Source organism: Equus quagga, unplaced genomic scaffold (assembly GCF_021613505.1).
Source record: "Equus quagga isolate Etosha38 unplaced genomic scaffold, UCLA_HA_Equagga_1.0 268.1_RagTag, whole genome shotgun sequence".
Classification (NCBI taxonomy): Eukaryota; Metazoa; Chordata; class Mammalia; order Perissodactyla; family Equidae; genus Equus; species Equus quagga.
In genome coordinates this window covers 64,618-82,617 of record NW_025799869.1, presented here as the reverse complement: position 1 = coordinate 82,617, position 18,000 = coordinate 64,618, and the positions used below count along the sequence as shown (strand labels likewise).

The 18,000-nt window shown below is 42.0% G+C and overlaps 1 protein-coding gene across 1 annotated transcript in view; it reads left to right on the top strand.

The window, feature by feature from the left end:
• Positions 1-849: 849 nt before the first annotated feature.
• LOC124233858 (serine/threonine-protein kinase MRCK alpha-like) overlaps positions 850-18,000 on the top strand; it is a 59,166-nt gene continuing 42,015 nt past the window's right edge. The window contains exons 1-5 of the mRNA XM_046651114.1: positions 850-959; positions 1,970-2,089; positions 14,979-15,123; positions 15,443-15,573; positions 16,924-17,011. Of these exons, the coding sequence (XP_046507070.1) occupies positions 850-959; positions 1,970-2,089; positions 14,979-15,123; positions 15,443-15,573; positions 16,924-17,011 (594 nt within the window). The remainder of the gene's footprint in view (positions 960-1,969; positions 2,090-14,978; positions 15,124-15,442; positions 15,574-16,923; positions 17,012-18,000) is intronic.

The window sequence follows — 18,000 nt, the reverse complement described above, 5'->3', positions numbered from 1 at the left end:
GGCATGGCGTCCTTGTTCTGGGCGTGGGAGGTGGGCTGTTTTCACGCAGAGCCCCAGGCAAACTTCGGGTTTCAACTCTACTGGTCACAGGGACAGGTCAGTGAACTTCAAAGCGCCAGGGGCCTGGGGCCTGCACAGAAGGAGGTGCTATTTCACAGGTGAGCCCTGAGACCCCACGAGTTCTGTGCTCAGTGTCAGGGAGAGCAGGAGGGGGCGCCCCACATCCCCCCTTCCCAGCTGTGTGAACTGGGCGAGTTTTTAAAGCCTGTGGGCCTTGCTTCCTCACTTGTCAGGGGTGCGGGTAGAAGTCGCCTCCTGGGTTGACTGGGGGTAAACCAGACGGGCACCCACTCACTGCTCAGAACCACGCCAGACACGCAGCCAGCACTCACTGGCCCTTTCCTCGGATGATGTCCAAAAGAAACCCTGATGTTTTAAAATGAGAACTGTCTACAAAAAAACTGACATTTTTACTTTTACTTTGTTTCCTGTTCTATATGCTTTTCAACAGTCACAGCAGTCTTCATTTCTGAGTCCCTGTCATGTTTTAGGCATCGATGCTGGGAGTTCTTACATAGCTTATCTTCGTGACCCCTCATAACAACCTCAACAGTAACAGCAGAGACCTTTACAGGTCACATAGGGTTTCAGCCAAAAAAAGTCGAATTGAGAGCTTGTGTGGCCAGGGAAAACCTTCTGGAGTAGACAAGACTGAAGCTGGGCCCTGTAAGGAGGCAGAGCGTGAACTGAGAGGGGGTGAGTAGGGGCTTGGGCATGAGGTTTTCAGAGGATGGGGAAAGCATGGGCAGAGACACAGGGCAGGGATGGGGCACTTTCCACCCCGCAGTCATGACTTTCCCCGAGGACAAGGAGGAAGAGAAGTCAGGGCTACGCAGATCCCACCAGGTGGTCACGGGTTGCCCAAGAGTCCCCTCTTCCTGCTCCACTGGTGGAGACCGGTGACTTGCATCTGTCATTCAGGAAGCAGCTTTCAGATGCTTTCAGCATTTCCATTTCAAAATGACTCAATCACCTACCGCAGAATGCTTACTGGTTTTATCCATTGGAGTGAAATACACACGATATCTGTATATTCACGTATCTACACACCCCTGCATATATACATATATACACACATTTGTGTGTGTTTGAATTGATGTGCTACTAGGCACCACTACGAATACCTCAGAGCAAGGAGATATCCTGACATAAGGAGGTTTTGCTTTAGTATCTTTCTCTCGCCCTGCCTCCCCTCCTCCTTTCTTCTCTGTCCTTTTCCATCTATTACATTTCTTTGTTAGACTAAGACCCTGAAACAAAGTAATGGTGTCAGTTCTCCCTGTTAGACAGTCAAGGAGCCCGGGGCTGGGGATCTTGCTTGGATTCCAGGTGTGATGTGAGCATGGAATTAGAAAAAAGAATTTAAGTTGGATTCTTTTAGGAGGGTGGCAGGCCCCCATCTGGGAGCTGGAGCTGGAACCGGAGGCCACAGTCCCCAGAGCAGGAGAAGCCCGGCTGGATGGGTCTGGCCTTCAGTCCTAGCTTTTAGGCTCTCAGCACATTTTTAAAAATCCCTCTGCTTTTTCGCTTTTCTCATCTGTACCATGGGAATGGGAATGCCCTCTTGGGTTATCACGAAGATCAAATGGCTTAGTAAACGTGAAGCACCTAATGCAGTAACAGTAAGAACTGGTGTTGTTATCACTGGAAAATTCCAGTTTCACTGGGGACAGAAGGGCAGGGACCCTTTACCAGGATGTTGGAGGATGCGTCCAGAGCCAGTTCAGGGGGTGACCAGGTGACCCAACAGCATCCCTAGCTGAGAAGAGACTAGACATTTGTACTGGTGACTTCATCTGGGTCATCTAGGATGAAGAAAGCATTCACAAACATGATGGGGGATAAGGCGAAAGGCCTCCAGGACAAGCTTCTGATTTCATCTCCTTTCTTCCTCCCACATCGGGAGCAGGGTTCAAAGGAAGCAGCCAGACACTTGCCGTAGTTCACTTTTCGGCACAGTGAACAAGTGTAACCCTTTGCTGACTGACCACCCTTCGGTGCTTGGAGCTCAGGTGCTTGGTGCCCTCAGGTGAGTCATTCCACCTTTCTTGACCTTGGTTCCTTTCCTAACCTGTACACCGAGGGGGTTTGCTTAGATTCCCTACCATTGACTCACCTTTGCGGCCTTTGACTCCCCAGATGAGCCTTGGGATTGGCTGACGTGAATTGAATCTACCTGGGAGACAAGGTGGAGTCAGCCAAGTGTGAAATGAATGGAGGGCAACATAAGAGCCCATCATGAGCTGCCACGTTGGTCCAATCAGTAGGGACTCAGAGAGGAGCTCAAAGAAGAGCTCGTGGAACAGGGCAATGCCAAGGGGAGCCCCGGGGGGCTCTAAACCCCTCATAATTCCTATAATTTTCCCCTACTCCTCAGCATTCCTTGATTTGGAAAGTTGGGTTGTTCTCCATCTTGTACAATGTACCCTCCAAATACAAGGTCCAGCCCCATCCCAAGAGGGTCGCCAAAGTCTCTCTTTCACCCAAAGTCTGGACTGAGCTGGAGTCAATTCGATTTTTTTTTTCCTTTTTCTCCCCAAAGCCCCCCAGTACATAGTTGTACATTCTTTGTTGTGGGTCCTTCTAGCTGTGGCACATGGGACGCCACCTCAGCGTGGCTTGATGAGCAGTGCCATGTCCGCGCCCAGGATTCGAACCAACGAAACACTGGGCCACCTGAAGCAGAGCATGCGAGCTCAACCACTCGGCCACGGGGCCAGCCCCCAACTTGATTTTTAATGTGAAACTCTATTGTGCTTTTTATCTGCAACCTCAAGCTCTCAAGCAGAATGAGTGGTTTTTATGTCACAGACTGGAGGAAAACAACAACCACTCTTTCTTCATTCCAAACATGAGGGTGTTCAGGTGTGTGGCAATGCTGGGCCTGGACCCAGAGTGCATCTGGTTGAGGTAGGAATTGGTGGAGGAGCCCGGGAAAGTAGGAGTGTCCTGTGTCTTCTTGAATATCTTGATTGGAATTAAGTGCTGGGTTTCTGGAGTCCAATGTTCAGGATCCACGAGGAGCAGGACGAGTTTGACAACATAACATCATGAGCTCCTTTGCTGCGTTCTTTCGAGTTGGATTTCTCAACAGCAGGTTTGCACAATAGCATTCAAGAGGCTTACAAGTCTACCCATTTTAACACTGTATTCCCTTTTTATTCCTGGGATTCAATGTGGATTTAAATCCTGGAACTGAATTTCTAAGGAGAGTAAGTAGTTTTCCAATTCAAGCCATTGTTGTTGACACACGAGTTCTAAAACTTTCAGAATCCTGAGCAGGTGGTTAGAAATTTACTGAATAACGTATCTGAAACACTTCCTCACTCCCTTTGAGGAAAATCAGCAGCATAATCACCACAGAAATAACTGCAGAGCAATGTTATTCGTGTCTTTGTTACTCATGGTTATGTTTTCTTTTTAAACTAATAAACTATTTTTTAAAGCGGTGTTATGTTCATAGCAAAACTGAGCAGAAAGCACAGAAATTTCCCTTATACCCCCGTCCCCACACAGGCACAGCCTCCCCCACTATCAAAATCCATTATCAACATCCCCCACCAGAGCGGTATATTTACCACAACTGAGGAACCTACACTGACTCGTCATAATCACCCGAAGACCATAGTTTACCTGAAATACTGTGCATCCCACGGGTTTGGACGAATGTATGATGACATGTTTCCACCACGGTAGCACTGTGTAGACCAGTTTCACCGCCCGAAAAATCCTCTGTGCTCCACCTGTGCATCGTCCCCACCTCCCCTGACAACCGCTGATCTTTCACTCTCTCCATAGTTTTGCCTTTTCCAGAATGACATAGAGTTGGAATCATACAGTATGTAGCCTTTACAGATTGATTTCTTTCACTTACTGATGTGTATTTAAGTTTCCTCCATGTCTTTCTGTGACTTGCTAGCTCATTTCTTTTAGCCCTGAATGATATTCCATTGTCTGGATGTACCACGGTTTACTTATCCATTCACCTACTTGGTTGCTTTTAAGTTTTGGCAATTATGAATAAAGCCGCTATCAATATCTGTGTGCAGGTTTTTGTGTGGTCATAAACTTTCAATTTGTTTGGGTAAATATTAACGAGCACAGTTGTTGGATTGTGTGGGAAGAGTATGTTTAGTATATATACATACCTATATGAGCATACATAATTGAATACATTGTTGCCATTAGTATTTTGAACAAACTATTACCTGTTAGATCAATTAAGGAAAACAAAAGTTTTTATTTTACCTTCAACTTATTCATTCTCTGGTGCTCTTTACATAGATCTGAGTTTCTGATCTATATCATTTTCCTTTTCCCTGGACTTATCTAACATTTCTTACAAGGCAGGTCTACTTGCAACAAATTCCCTCAATTTTTGTTTGTTTGAGAAAGTCTTTATATCTCCTTCACTTTTGAAGGATGACTTCACAGGGTACAGAATGCCAGGCTGGTGGCTTTTTTCTTTCAACACTTCAGACACTTCACTCCACTCTCTTCCTGCTTGCAGGGCTTCCGAGGAGAAGTCGGATGTGATTGTTATCTTTGCTCCTCTGTGGGTCAGGTATTTTTTCCTCTGGCTTCTTTCAGGATATTTTGTTTATCTTTGATTTTTTGAAGTTTGAATATGTTATGCCTAAGTGTAGGTTTTATTTACTTATTTATTTATTTTGCTGGGAAAGATTCGCCCTGAGCTAACATTTGTTGCCAATCTTCCTCTCTCTTTTTTTTTCCCTCCCCACAGCCCCAGTGCATGGTTGTGTATTCTAGTTGTAAGCCCTTCTAGTTCTTCTGCGTGAGCCGTCACCTCAGCATGGCTGCTGACAGACAAGTGGTTGGTTCTGCGCCTGGGAACTGAACCCAGGCCACCAAAGCAGAGTTCGTTGAACTTTAACTGCTAGGCCATCAGGGCTGGCTCCTAAGTGTAGTTTTTATTTTGGACATTTGGTGTTCTCTGAGCTTCTTGGATCTGTGGTTGGGTGTCTGACATTAATTTGGGGAAATTCTCAGTCATTACTGCTTCAAATATTGTTTCTATTCCTTTCTCTCTTTCTTCTCCTTCTGGCATCCCCATTACACGTATTTTACACCCTTTTGTAGTTGTCCCACAGTCCTTGGATATTCTTTTCTATTTTTTTTTCAGTCTTTTTTCTCTTTGCTTTGCAGTTTTGGAAGTTTCTATTGTCACATCCTCAAGCTCAGAGATTCTTTCCTCAGCCATGTCCAGTCTGCTAAAGGGTCCATCAAAGGCATTCTTCAATCCTGTTAGAAAGTTTTTGATCTCTGGCATTTCTTTTGATTCTTAGAATTTCCATCTCTCTGCTTACAATGCCCATCATTACATGCATTACTATGCATGCTGTCTACTTTCTCCATTAAAGCCCTTAGCATGTTATTCACGGTTGTTTTCAAGTTCCCCGTGTGATCATCCCAACATTCCTGCCATATCTGAATCTGGTGCTTGATGCTGGCTGTGTCTCTTCAAACTGTGTTTCTTGCCTTTTAGTATGGCTTGAAATTTTTTCCTGATGGCTGGACATGGTGTACTGAGTAAACAGACCTGTAGTAATGTCTTGGTGAGGTGTGGGGAGAGGGAAAGCCTTCTATAGCTCTAGGATTAGGTTTCAGGCTTTTGGTGGGCCTGTGCACCTGGACCGTGAACTTCACACATGCTTTTCAGTCCCCCCACCTCTTAGGTGGGACAGAAACACCAGAGAGGGCTGGAGTTGAGTATTTCCCTTCCCTCAGGTCACTTAGACTCTGATAAAAGCCCAGCAGGTCTGGCTCTGATTAGATCGTTTCTCCTGAGGGCAGGCCTTGTGAAGAACAGAGTGCTCTGGCTTATTTCAAAGTTAGTTCTTTTCTCTTCCTCCCGTCTGAAGCATGAGGGAAACTTTCTCCAGTCTTACTGTGAGAACCTGATAGTTCCTGGAGAAAAAACTCACAAAAGCATGAAGGCCCCCTAATGACTGGGTTCCCGAGGAGTTTTTACTTCTTAGACTTGTCCGCACTGAGCGGCCAGCAACCCGCCAATTACAGTTCAGTTTTTCCAACTTGGCACTGTTCCCACAGAGGTTTCTGCTTGTGAGTTTCTGCTCCAGTAAGTTCTGATTCTTTGTATCTGCCTGTCTGTCTCTCCAATCTGGGGGGAAGTTGCCCTGTGACCTCACTTCAGTGGCGGACCTAAGAAGAGTTGTGGATTATTCAGTTTGTTCAGCTTTCTATTGTTAGGATGGAGTGTCAGTTTCTAAGCTCCTCACATGCTGGACCAGAAACCAGAAGTCTGGTTGTCTTTATTGTGTAAGTAATACCTGAATGCGTCCTTGTAAAGATTCAAGGAATATTTGAGGATATACAGAAAATATACAAAAGTCCTTTTTTTTTTTTTGAGGAAGATTGACCCTGAGCTAGCACCCATGCCCACCTTTCTCTACTTTATATGTGCAACGCCTGCCACAGCATGGCTTGACAAGTGGTGTGTAGGTTCATGCCAAGGATCCGAACTCTACATACATTCAAAACCCTATAAGACAATGTAATAACTTCTGATTTTAATTTGTCACACATATTTAAAAGAACTTAAGAAGAGAAAAATAATCTATTATATTTACATAGATATTTAGATTTCTTTTTCTCTCCTTTTGTTCCTGAAATTATATATTTTCTTTGGGCATCATTTCACATGAACTTCTATTAGCATTTCTTTTACAGCAGGTTTGCTGGTGACGAATTCTCTTAGTTTTCCTTCATCTGAGAAAATGTCTATATTCCCTCAATTCCTGAGGGATATTTTAACTGGGTATGGATTTCCAGGTTGACAGTTCTTTTCTTCCAGCATAAAATATGTTCCATTGTCTTCTGACATCTATGGTTTTTTATGTGAAACATCATCATTCAAACCACTGTGCATTATTTTTCCCTCTTTTTTTCTTTAGTTTTCAGCAATTTGATTGTGATGCATCTGAGCACGGATTTATTTGGATTCACTGAGTTTTTTGCATCTGGAAGTTTATATCTTTTGCCAGTGTTAGGAAGTTTTCCGTCATTATTTCTTAAAATATTTTTTCTGCAGCACACTCTCCTCTCACCTGGGACTCCAGTGAAGTGAATATTAAAACTTTTGGTATTGTCCAATAGGTCTGAAGCTCTGTTCCCTTTTTGTTTTCCAAATTTTTCTCTCTGTTGTTCTGTGTGTTTCTGTCCACTGTATTCAGTTTTCTACTACTGCGTAACAAATTACCATAAACTTAGTGGCCTAAAACAGCACATAGGTTTACTATCTCACACTTTACGTAGGTCAGGAGTCCAGACACAATTTAGCTGGGCCGTCTGCTCGGGGTCTCATATGGCTTCAATCAAAGTGTTGGTCAGGCTGCATTCTTATCTGGAGGCTCGACTAGGAAGGCATCTATTTCCAACTTCATTCGTGTTGTTGGCAGAATTCATTTCCTTGCAGCTGTATGACTTTCTGGTGGCTGTGAGCTGGAGGCTGCCCTCACATCTAGAGGCCATCTGGTTTTGTCATGTGAGCATCTCCAGCGTGGATACTTACTTCGTCAGGTCCTGAAGGAGAATCCATAGCTCTAGTCTCCAAGAAGATGGAGTCTTATACAATGTAATATCATCACAAGTGTGACATCCCATCACTTTTGGCATATTCTATAGGCTAACAGGAAGTCACACGTCCCCCCCACCCTCAAGAGGATGGGATTATACAAAGGCATGAATACCAAAACCAGAAGATAGGAATCATTGAGAAGGTCACTTTAGGGTCTGTCTGTCACAGTCCATTCCTCTGGCCTCCAATTATTCGCGTCTCTCTTAAATGAAAAATACATCAGTCATCTCCCAAAGTTCCCAAGAGTCTCATCTCATTATAACATCATCTCATCCCAAAATCTCATCATCTCAGTCAAGTCCAGGTGGTATATGTATATAAGATCTTGGGTTTAATACATTAAGTACAGTTCCTAGGGTACAATTCCTCCTCTCCATCTGCAGACCTGTGAAACTAGAGACAAGTTATCTGCCCCCAACACACCCAAAATACAATAGTGAATCAGGCACAGGATAACAGCTATAGACATTCTGATTCAAAAAAGGGAAAAAAGGAAAATAAAAAAGGAGTCATTGATTCGCAGAGGTTCTGAAAGCCAGCCTGGCAAGTGTCAGGAGTTGCTCAATTAGTTTTCACAGCCTGGGAATAACTCTCCTTGGCCCTTTGTCCCACCTCTTGGCTCTTGATTCTCTCCACTGAGTCATCCTTTCTTTATTGTGAAAGGTAGATTAGAAAGAGAAGACTTCTTTGGGGATTCATTTCACTCACACCTGCTACACGATTTCAGGTTTCAAGCTGCCTTTGAATCCAGGCTAGAGGATACCAAAGGAAAAAAAATCTAAGGACCTCACTGCTGGATTGTTCTTACTTGGGATCTGGTTTCTTTCTTCAATACACCTGCTACCATTTACATTTCAGAGTCCTCACATACCTGTTCTATGTATTCTGTCCAAGGATTTTAGTTGCATCCAAGAGGAGAAACAAGGTGGAGTGTGTTTATTCCATCTTCACCAGAACTAGAAACTTCCATTGTTTATTTAAAAAATTTTAAAGTAGACAGAAGAAATAATTCATTTACATAGTACAAGAGAGTATAGAATAAAAAATGATCTCCCTTATTCCACTGTTCACCACTTTTTTATTTCCCTTCCCTGCTGGCAAACACTATTATTAATTTCTAATATACTTGTTCAAAGAAAATTTATGCATATACAAACAAATACTAATATGTACTTTTATACTCTCCTTTTCACAAAAGATAGCACACTATATACTCTGTTATACATTCTGCTTTTTTCGCTTAAAGAATATAGTGGAGATCAATCTATCAATACATGTGCATTTCTTTGGTGTGGCTGCTTAGTGTTGCATTGGGTCAAAGTACCAAAATTTATGTAACCATTTACTATCCTTAAAAACAAAGCTACAGTAAATAATGTTACCCATACATTCTTTCAAACCTCTGAGAGCTTACTTGTAGCATAAATTCCTAGAAGTGGAATGACTGAGTAAAAGAGTATGTGAGTTTGTAATTGTTACAAATCAAGTGACAGTGGTCCCCATCCACCCCAGGGTAGTCACTCTTCTGACTGTTTTTGAGTGCTATAAATAGAATCATACACTACGTATCATTGTACATCTGACTTTTTCTCCCCAATATGATGTCTCAGAGATTTACCCATGAAGTAGTATGTAGTAATATTTTCTCTTTCTTACTGCTGTTGTATTCAATCGTATAAATATTTCACATTTGTAAAAATGTATTCTATTTTTGATTGATGCCTACATTATTTCTAATTTTGGGCTCTTATGAAAGAATTTGTGCCTGTCTTTTGGTGTACATATTTAGACATTTTGATCATGTTTGAAGGGGTGGAATTGCTGGGTCATAAGTTATGCATATGTTCAGCTTCAGAAGATTCTGCTACAGAATTTTCCAAGGTAGTTTCATTGATTTACACTCTCCCTATGCGAGCAATGTACGTAAGTTCTAGTTGTTCCATGTCCTCACTGACTCTTGGTGTTTTCTGTCTTTTTAATTTTAGCCTTGGTGGTTTGTAGCAGTATCATACTACAGTTTTAATTTGTATTTCCCTGATGAGTATAAAGCTGATAATTCTATTGTGTTTCTTGCCTTCTTTGTATGAATTTAATATTGCTAAGAGAATTGAACGAACAAATAGAAATTGAAATGAGGATTTCCATGTTGTCTAGAGCTGAGAATAAGGGACTACATTTGGCCCATGAAGCCTTGCCTCCCCTTTGTCCATTGCCTGCCTCTTTCCGCATTGTTCAGTACCAGCCCTACCAAATGAAAGCCTCACACTTGCAGAGCCCCCAGAGAACACGAGCATCCGTCTCTAGATTTTACAGACTAGGAGTTATTATTATATAGCCGTATTCATTCCAACATTAAAGTAAGTGTGAATGACCTTTGTGACTTAAGGAGGAGAACTTAGAGATTTTGAAACACAGAACATTTCAGATTCAAGGTATTGCTCAGAGATAGAGCAGCCACTTTGCTTGGCACGGATCATGCCGTTTCTGAGGTGAACAAGTGTGGTGAAAGACCATGACTCCTGATTCTATGAGGTGTGTCCACTGTATCACCAGGCCCCTATTCTGTTTCTTAAGAGATGGGGTTCTATGACAGTGTCAGGCTCAGAAATGAGATTTTAAATGGCTGTTTCGTGTTTCATTTTATTATTTTTAAAGCTTACATGCATGTGTATAGGTCTGTGCCGCTGAGTGTGTGAGGGATGCCTGTATGAGTGTGTGGCGTGCGTATGTGTGTGCATGTGTGTGCATGTTTGTGTCACCTAGTCCTTTCTGCTGAGCGGGCCTGGAAGCAATAATAAGCCAGTAGCAATGAGATCACATAGCATGCATATATTATTTTCTAAACACCACTCCCCATAAGAAGAAACAAGGATCCTTGGAAAATGCCTTGACTCCATATCCAGGACAGAGAATGTACAAGACGACTTGGTACATCTTATGCCAGAAAACAATCAAGTCCTCAAATAATATTGGAGCATGTGAAAGGACACAGGAGTCCGATTGAAGTGTCTCCCTCTGGCCAATAGGTAACGGACCAGATGTTATGTTATGCGCAGAATGTTTGTGTCCTCCCCTCAATTCGTATGTTTGAAATCCTAACCCTCAATGTGATGGATTTGAAGGTGGGGCCTTTGGGAGGTGATTAGGTTTAGACAAGGTCATGAGGGTGGGGCCCTTATAAGAAGAGACGTGAGCTCTCTCCCCCCAGCTCTCTCTCTCTCCCCGCCCCAAGTGAGCATAAAGTAGAGGCCGTGTGAGCACACAGCAAAATGGGGGCCACCTGTAAGCCAAGAGAAGAGGCCTCAGGATGAAACCTGCCTCGAGAGCACCTCGATCTTGGACTTGTAGCCTCCAGAGCTGTGAGAAATAAATTTCTGTTTTGTAAGCCCCCCAGTCTATGGTATTCTGTTAGAGGAGCCTGAGCTGACTAACACAAGAAACCACTGAGCATCAAAGTAATTAAGGAACAAGGAATAAGATGAAATAGGAGCCCATGAGTGCATACTGATGTAAATAAAGTCATGAATAAATAATAAGTGAGAGAAAAGGAAAAGCTGTTCCTTATAATGAGTGCCAATTAATAAACGTAGAAGGAATGGAGCCCTGTCTCGCAAGCATAATAGTAAGGATGATTAGTGGATGAAAGTTTGATGAGGGACAGGATGCCTACTTAGTCTTGAAATATATTCCCGCAAAATAACTTACTGGTTACAAATAGAAAAAAGGAAATTTACAGTGGAGAAACCTGGTTACCCAAGCGATCAAAGTTTATATCAGCAGTAACGGGACAAACGGACATCACATGTCCCGGGGGTGCATGGTGTTGGGGTGCGTGCCATTCCACAGGGTGCAATAAGGACAGAACTTCAGTTTTATGGACTTCCTCCCCAAACTGCTAACATGGATCTAGTCATGTGGAAATGTCAGATTAACCCAGACTGAAAGTAGTTGGGCTATATTCCTCAAGGTCTCAAGGTCATATAGGACAAAGATAGACCGAGGAGCACCTCCAGATTAAAGGACGTGTCAACTGAATGCAATGAGCGAGCCTGGATGCGATCCGGAACCCAGAAAAAAAATCGTTATGAAGGACATTACCGGGACAATTGACAAAATTTGAATACGGGCTGCGTTTTAGTTAATAATGTTGTGTCAATGTTGAATTTCCAGGTTTTTATCCCTGTACTGTGGTCATGTAAGAGGTGCTCTTATTTTTAATATTTAAGAGGTAACAAGGCCCAGTGTCTGCAACTTATTTTCAAATGGCTCAGAAAAAAAAAGACAGACATATTACAAATATAGGGAGAGAGAGAGTGAGAGAGAAAGAAAGTAAATGGGGCTAAATGCTCAAAAAATATACATGTTGTTGTCAGTGCCATTGAGTTGATTGTGACTCCTAGCACCCCTGTGCACAGCAGAGCAGAACCCTGCCCGGTCTTTTTGTGCCATCCTCTCACCTTCCGCCCCGTATCAGACGATACTCTGCTGCTATTCATAGAGTTTCATGGCCAATTTTTTCAGAAGTGGGTGGCCAGGTCCTCCTTCACGGTCTGTCTTAATCTGGAAGCTCCACTGAAAACTGTCCACCGTCAGTGACCCTGCTGGTATTTGAATTACCAGTGGCATAGCTTTCAGCATCACAGCAACACGCAGCCACCACAGTATGACAACTGATAGACGGGTGGTGTGGTTCTCTCACCGGGGAACAAACCTGGGCCCCAGTGGTGATCTGATATATCGGACCATATATATATATATATGAAAGTTCGTAATTCAAAGGCTGTGTCTAATGATCCAGCATCACAATGTCATCACTAGAATACCCTCCTGGATTTTTCTCCCTCACTACTGTCCAGGGAAGGGGTTCCTCCTTTCCCCCACATTGGGTCTTTACACATGGGTGCCCATCAAGCCTGCACAGTTGAGTCAACATGTTTAACTGCCACTCGGGAGCCATCCTTGGAATCCTGGGGCAGGACCCTTCCAGCTCCAGGCAGCAGCAGTTGCCCTAAACCAGCAGCTCCTTTGGACTGTTGGAGGATGAGGAATTAGATTTTCAGGTCTCCCTGCTCCACCAAGATCTCCGGGAGGGGAAAGGCTGGGAGTGTTCGTGTCACTATGAGCAAAGAGAGAACCCCCTTATTCTGTAGGATGAAGGATTACAGGCTCCTGCAGAATGCCTCAGGAAGGTAAGGAAGGCCCCTGTCCACAGTTATTTCCCTGTTAATACCAGTAATAAACCGAGTATGCTTTTTACACCTATAATACTCTCTGCGCTTTGAGTTTCAGGGCTTCTGCTTTCAAATGAATATTTCTTTTTTTAAGATAAATTTGTATTTTCTTCTCTTAAAAATTGTAACAGGAAATGGTGCTTTAAAATACAAGTAGCACTATGTTTAAAACACATCACGAAATTGATAAATTAGGAAACTAACTGGGTTTATAATTCCTAAACATTCTTCAGTTCACTTTCCTGATTTATCAAGTCTAAGGTTTGGACTGAGGCTTAAAATTATGACAATTTCTGTAAGCTAATTCCTTTCTGTGTGCATTAATAATATACAGCAAAAAGTTGTGTGCCCACTATATTTAGGCCTCAAAAGAGATATATATACATGTATATCTGCTAATATGTGTACACACACATACATAATATATGTATGTATATATTTTGAATGCTTCTAACTACTCTGCCAGTTAAATATGTATTAATATCCCATTTCACGCCTTCAGTTCAGAGATGTTTTGTAACTTGTCTAAGCTACATAACTCCTAGAAGCTAGAACCAAGTTGGTTCCCAGGACCGTGTGACCCAGAGCCTGCGCTATTCTCACTAAGTTTCTTCCCGGCACATGTGTTGGTTTGAGTCTGTCTTGTCTAAGCTCTTTTCATTGTGATTTGTTCATTGGCAGTTATTTCCTTTTAATTCCTGTAAGAATTTGTTCAAGCATTGCGCCCAGTTTGCGTCTTTGATTATTAACATAGAGGAAAGCCCACAGCAGAAAATATTTTTTCTCCTAAAAGCCCTTCATATCATGTAACACAAATAAATATATTTGAGATGCGGCCTGATTTCAAGTTCTATTATAATGACATGTAGTATAAAAGCATCGTAATTGAGCCCAACAAAGTCTCTGTCGATCAGATTCAAAGAAATATATTTTCCAAGTACATCGAGTTCAGTTATATAAGAATCTATGATATTTCCTCTTATGGTTAAAGATACAAGATGCTCTAAGTTTTCACTAGGAATAAAAATATTCAAAATTGTGTAATTGGTTTCTTTAGGGCATATCTTTTCTCAGGTGCTCAAGAAATTTGCTTATTTCCCGGTAGGCATTGACTCTGATTCAGAAGAGTCACTATTCTTCGAGGACTGCTGCCCTCACAAAGGTCGCACACGTGGCCAGTGGAGACGCTGAGAGTGGGGTTCTTGTTATATTCCCTCTGCGTTTGGTCAAGAACTGTGATAGCTCCACTCCAGTCCTAATGCCAGCATCACGTGGGATTTTAGACCCAGATTACTATTTATTGATACTACTTTAGACTTAATCATGTTACCTAGTTATGTTGTCACTATTTTTGTGTCCTATTTTTCCTTTTTTCGAATTCAGTTTTTGTTTTGCACTAGAGAGCATTCTGGAGGAATTCTTTCAGAAAAGTCTGTGTGTAGTAACCTTTCTATCTCTTTGCATGTCCAAAAGTGTCTTTGGTTTGCTTGTACTCGGGAATTCTCATTTGCCGGCCACAGAACTTACTGGGGAGCGATGGGACTAACCACCCAGGGACTGGGCGATCCTTCTGGGAATGGAGGTTAATGCTGTTACATTAATAAGTGATGTGCATTGCACATATGCTTATCGATAAGTTATTTACAGATGGACAGAGTGTGGAATTTCAATGCCTACATCAATTTTTAAATTAATCTCTGATTAAGAATATAAAGTTTGGAATAGTGACCTTTCTTAATTAAGTCAATAAAACTGTCTTTGCCTTGAAAGAACTAATGATTTCTCTAACTATATGAGTTGAACCTAAGAAGCAGTCTATTCCTGCCCAATGTGTCTTACGTTTAGCCAGCCACTTCACATTTTCTAAGAGCTTTGTGAAAATCCAAGTCTATACATTTTGGTAGCATCTCTAGATTTTTACTCTTTTCTGTTGGTAGCAAATTTTTTAAATAAATCCTTAAAAGTCTTATGGTAAGATTTACTGTCAAGTATGTTTCTTATATCTTTATTTAGGCTGACATGTTTTCCACTTTTGCATTCATATGTGTCTTTTACTTTCTATATGTTAGCATCGGGGATGAAAAGGATGTCCAGGGCTTGACCTTAGAAATAACCAAAGAAGTGGAGTCTTTTAGAAATTCCAGCTTGGTCACAGGAGCAAGAGTGAGCGTCAGTCACAGCCCAGGAAGGCTCACAGAATGGAAAAAAGAACAGGTGAAAATCATGATGATGAAGTTGCTGAATTATGTCAGTTTCTGTAGGTCTCAACCTACAAAAAGCCTTTTCATAAGAAAGCGGCCCTGCTTGGGGGGAGGGGAAGGTGTCATGGTGATAAGTGTAAAAACGGGACTGTTCATGAGAATCTTTAATTACTGCCCTCAATTACAACGAAAAGTACTATATTTTAATAAGGAAATTTCCTATTTACTATTCAAGAAAAATAAGAGTCCCGAGCACCTCTTAAGCTTTTCTGGATGTGATTTAAAATGTAAATATGAGATGGAAATGAAAACCTACTCACCTGATTTTGTAGAACGCGCTGGGGGCGATGCAGCGGTTTGATAAACGGGACGCGTCAGCGATGCTCACGTGGGAGTCGGCCCTGCACAGAGATCAGACTTCCAGGCAGGCCCTCCCCGAGGCCGCCGCGGTCGCTCTGGCCTGGTAAGCCTGACAACGCCATTCTCAGGACGACTTCCAGGCTGGGTGCAAAGTATTTACAGTGAAGTTGCAGATTCAGTCTCTTCCTGTGACATAAAGTTTAGTTTTCCCCCAAAGAGAATAAATTTCTTCGACGAAATGAAAACTGATGAAAATTTGAAAGCAATTAGTTGCTTTTAACACATGTCCTTTCAACAGGCTTTAATTGATTCTGGCATCTCCACAAAATGGTGTCAATAATACTGAAAACTGATACACCTGTGAATGAAGTTGCTCTTGTTTTCTCCTCCTTGTTTGCAAAATTTCTTTGGTTCACAAACATCCAAAATTCCCTCATAAGGAATGTCTTGCACATGTAGAAAAAACATTTTTTAATGAAAATAGGTTGAGGCAAACTAAAAATTGTGGCCTATTTCCCACAGACCTTTTACTTCTGAAGCGTCTGCTGATCTTAGTTTTTACATATTTTTAATTATAACTTCTAACTTGCATTGTATGTTTCAATATGCGTATTTTTTAACTGCTGCCTCTCCCTATTTTGTTTACTGGTTAGTGGAGCATTTTATCCCGTTCTTACCACAAAAATAGAGCAAATTAAACTCCAACCATGTGAATGACGATATGATAAACATACAAAGAGACAATAAACGTAGCTAATGCATACAGCAATGTAGGTGAGATGGTGTAATATTGGAGAGTAAAGAGAAAAAAAAAATTCAAGCCAGTGTGAAAATATAAATGTGACATCTGTTTCAACATAAATGCGCTCCACAAGAGTCATTTAGCAACAGGAGAAGAAAGGAAGCCTTTGAAGGCCACCTTTCACGCCTAAAACCTTATTCACGTAACTGTAGTCATTAACATTTGGATCAATTTCAATGCAAGAAATTTAACTACTGTAAAGCCAAAAACTTTATATGTTACAAATGATCCAGTTCTAAGATCAGTGCATTTTATTTAAATATGAAAAGGAAAAGACATTTCTTGGTATGTGAATGATACAGTGTAAAGAGCTGTCGAATGACGTCTGAGTAGTCTTGCAGAATAAACATGTTATTTCGTCTTATGCTCAGGGCATCTCAATCCACACGTTTGCTCAAAAGCAGGCATGTGAATCAAATGGAAAATAGTATATATATTCATTTATTTGCTCCATTATTTTGGTTCCCTGTGAAACAAATCCTGATGCAATTACCAAATCTCTCTTATTTGGAGTGTTTCAAATACGAAACTCTCCTTGACTGAGGGTCCTACCTGCAGTAGCCCCACGTCGCAATTGTGGGGCCTCCAAACATAGGTCAGTCTCCACACTTAGCACTTAATGACGTCTTCCCTTCTTTCTGCTTCTTTCAGTAAAATGAAAGCCAAAGAGAAGTGCCAATCCGACCTGTGGTTAGAAATTGAACACCTGAATAAGGGTGAGGAGCTCGGATCTAACAGGGTACGGGGCTAATTGTTACCTAAAACAGGACCTATTGCACTCCCCTCCGCTGGGTCCACTTGCCCACACAAGAGCCAGCTTACCACACAGATGGGAAAATAGCTCTCATAAGCGAGCCTGGAGCCCGAGGCTAGTGTGTGTATGTGTGTGTGTATCCACTCGTATTCAATAAAATGTTCAAAGAGCCATTTTTTTGGCATTTAGGATAGGCCGTCTATTTTTTTTTATGTGGTCATAATAGCTTATCACATAGTGGGATTTCAGCTGTACATTATTGTTTGTCATACACCGTATAATTGTGCCCCTTCATCCCTTGTGCCCGCCCTCCACCTCCTTCCCCTGGTAACCACTGATTTGTTCTCGTCTGTAAGTTTGGTTATCTTCCACATGTGAGTGAAATCATATGGTGTTTGTCTGGCTTATTTCGCTTAACATGATGCCCTCAAGATCCATCCATGTGGTTGCAAATGGGATGATTTTGTCTTTTTTTATGGCTGAGTAGTGTTCCATTGTACATATATACCACACCTTTTAAAGAACCATTTTGTTTGGTTTTATTTTACACAATTTAGAGATTTTTCTATCATAGTAAAAGCAACAGATTTTGCTTTAAGTGGAACTACCTTTTTTCTATTACAAGAAAATGTTCTTGTAATAGATAAACATTTTTTATTTCATACCATTCACTTCCCAGTTTGGGAATGTTCCCACGAGCCGCAGCGTGAGGCAAAGCCACTCGGGTGATGTGGAAGTAGCTAACACTTATACTGGAGAGGGCGGAGGGGACACGTGTCTGTGTGTTCAGGGCTGTCCCAGACCCTGTGGGGAGACTGAAACGTGCAGCTGAGGAGACAGCATGGAAGACTCGCTCAGACTTGCATCGGGGTGCTCATGACCATCCTCCGTGAGTGCCTGCTTTAAGCCATTTTCAACTCTTTATTAGTTGAAACGACTTTTGTTTTCCTCCATTAAGATCTCCTAGACATTTT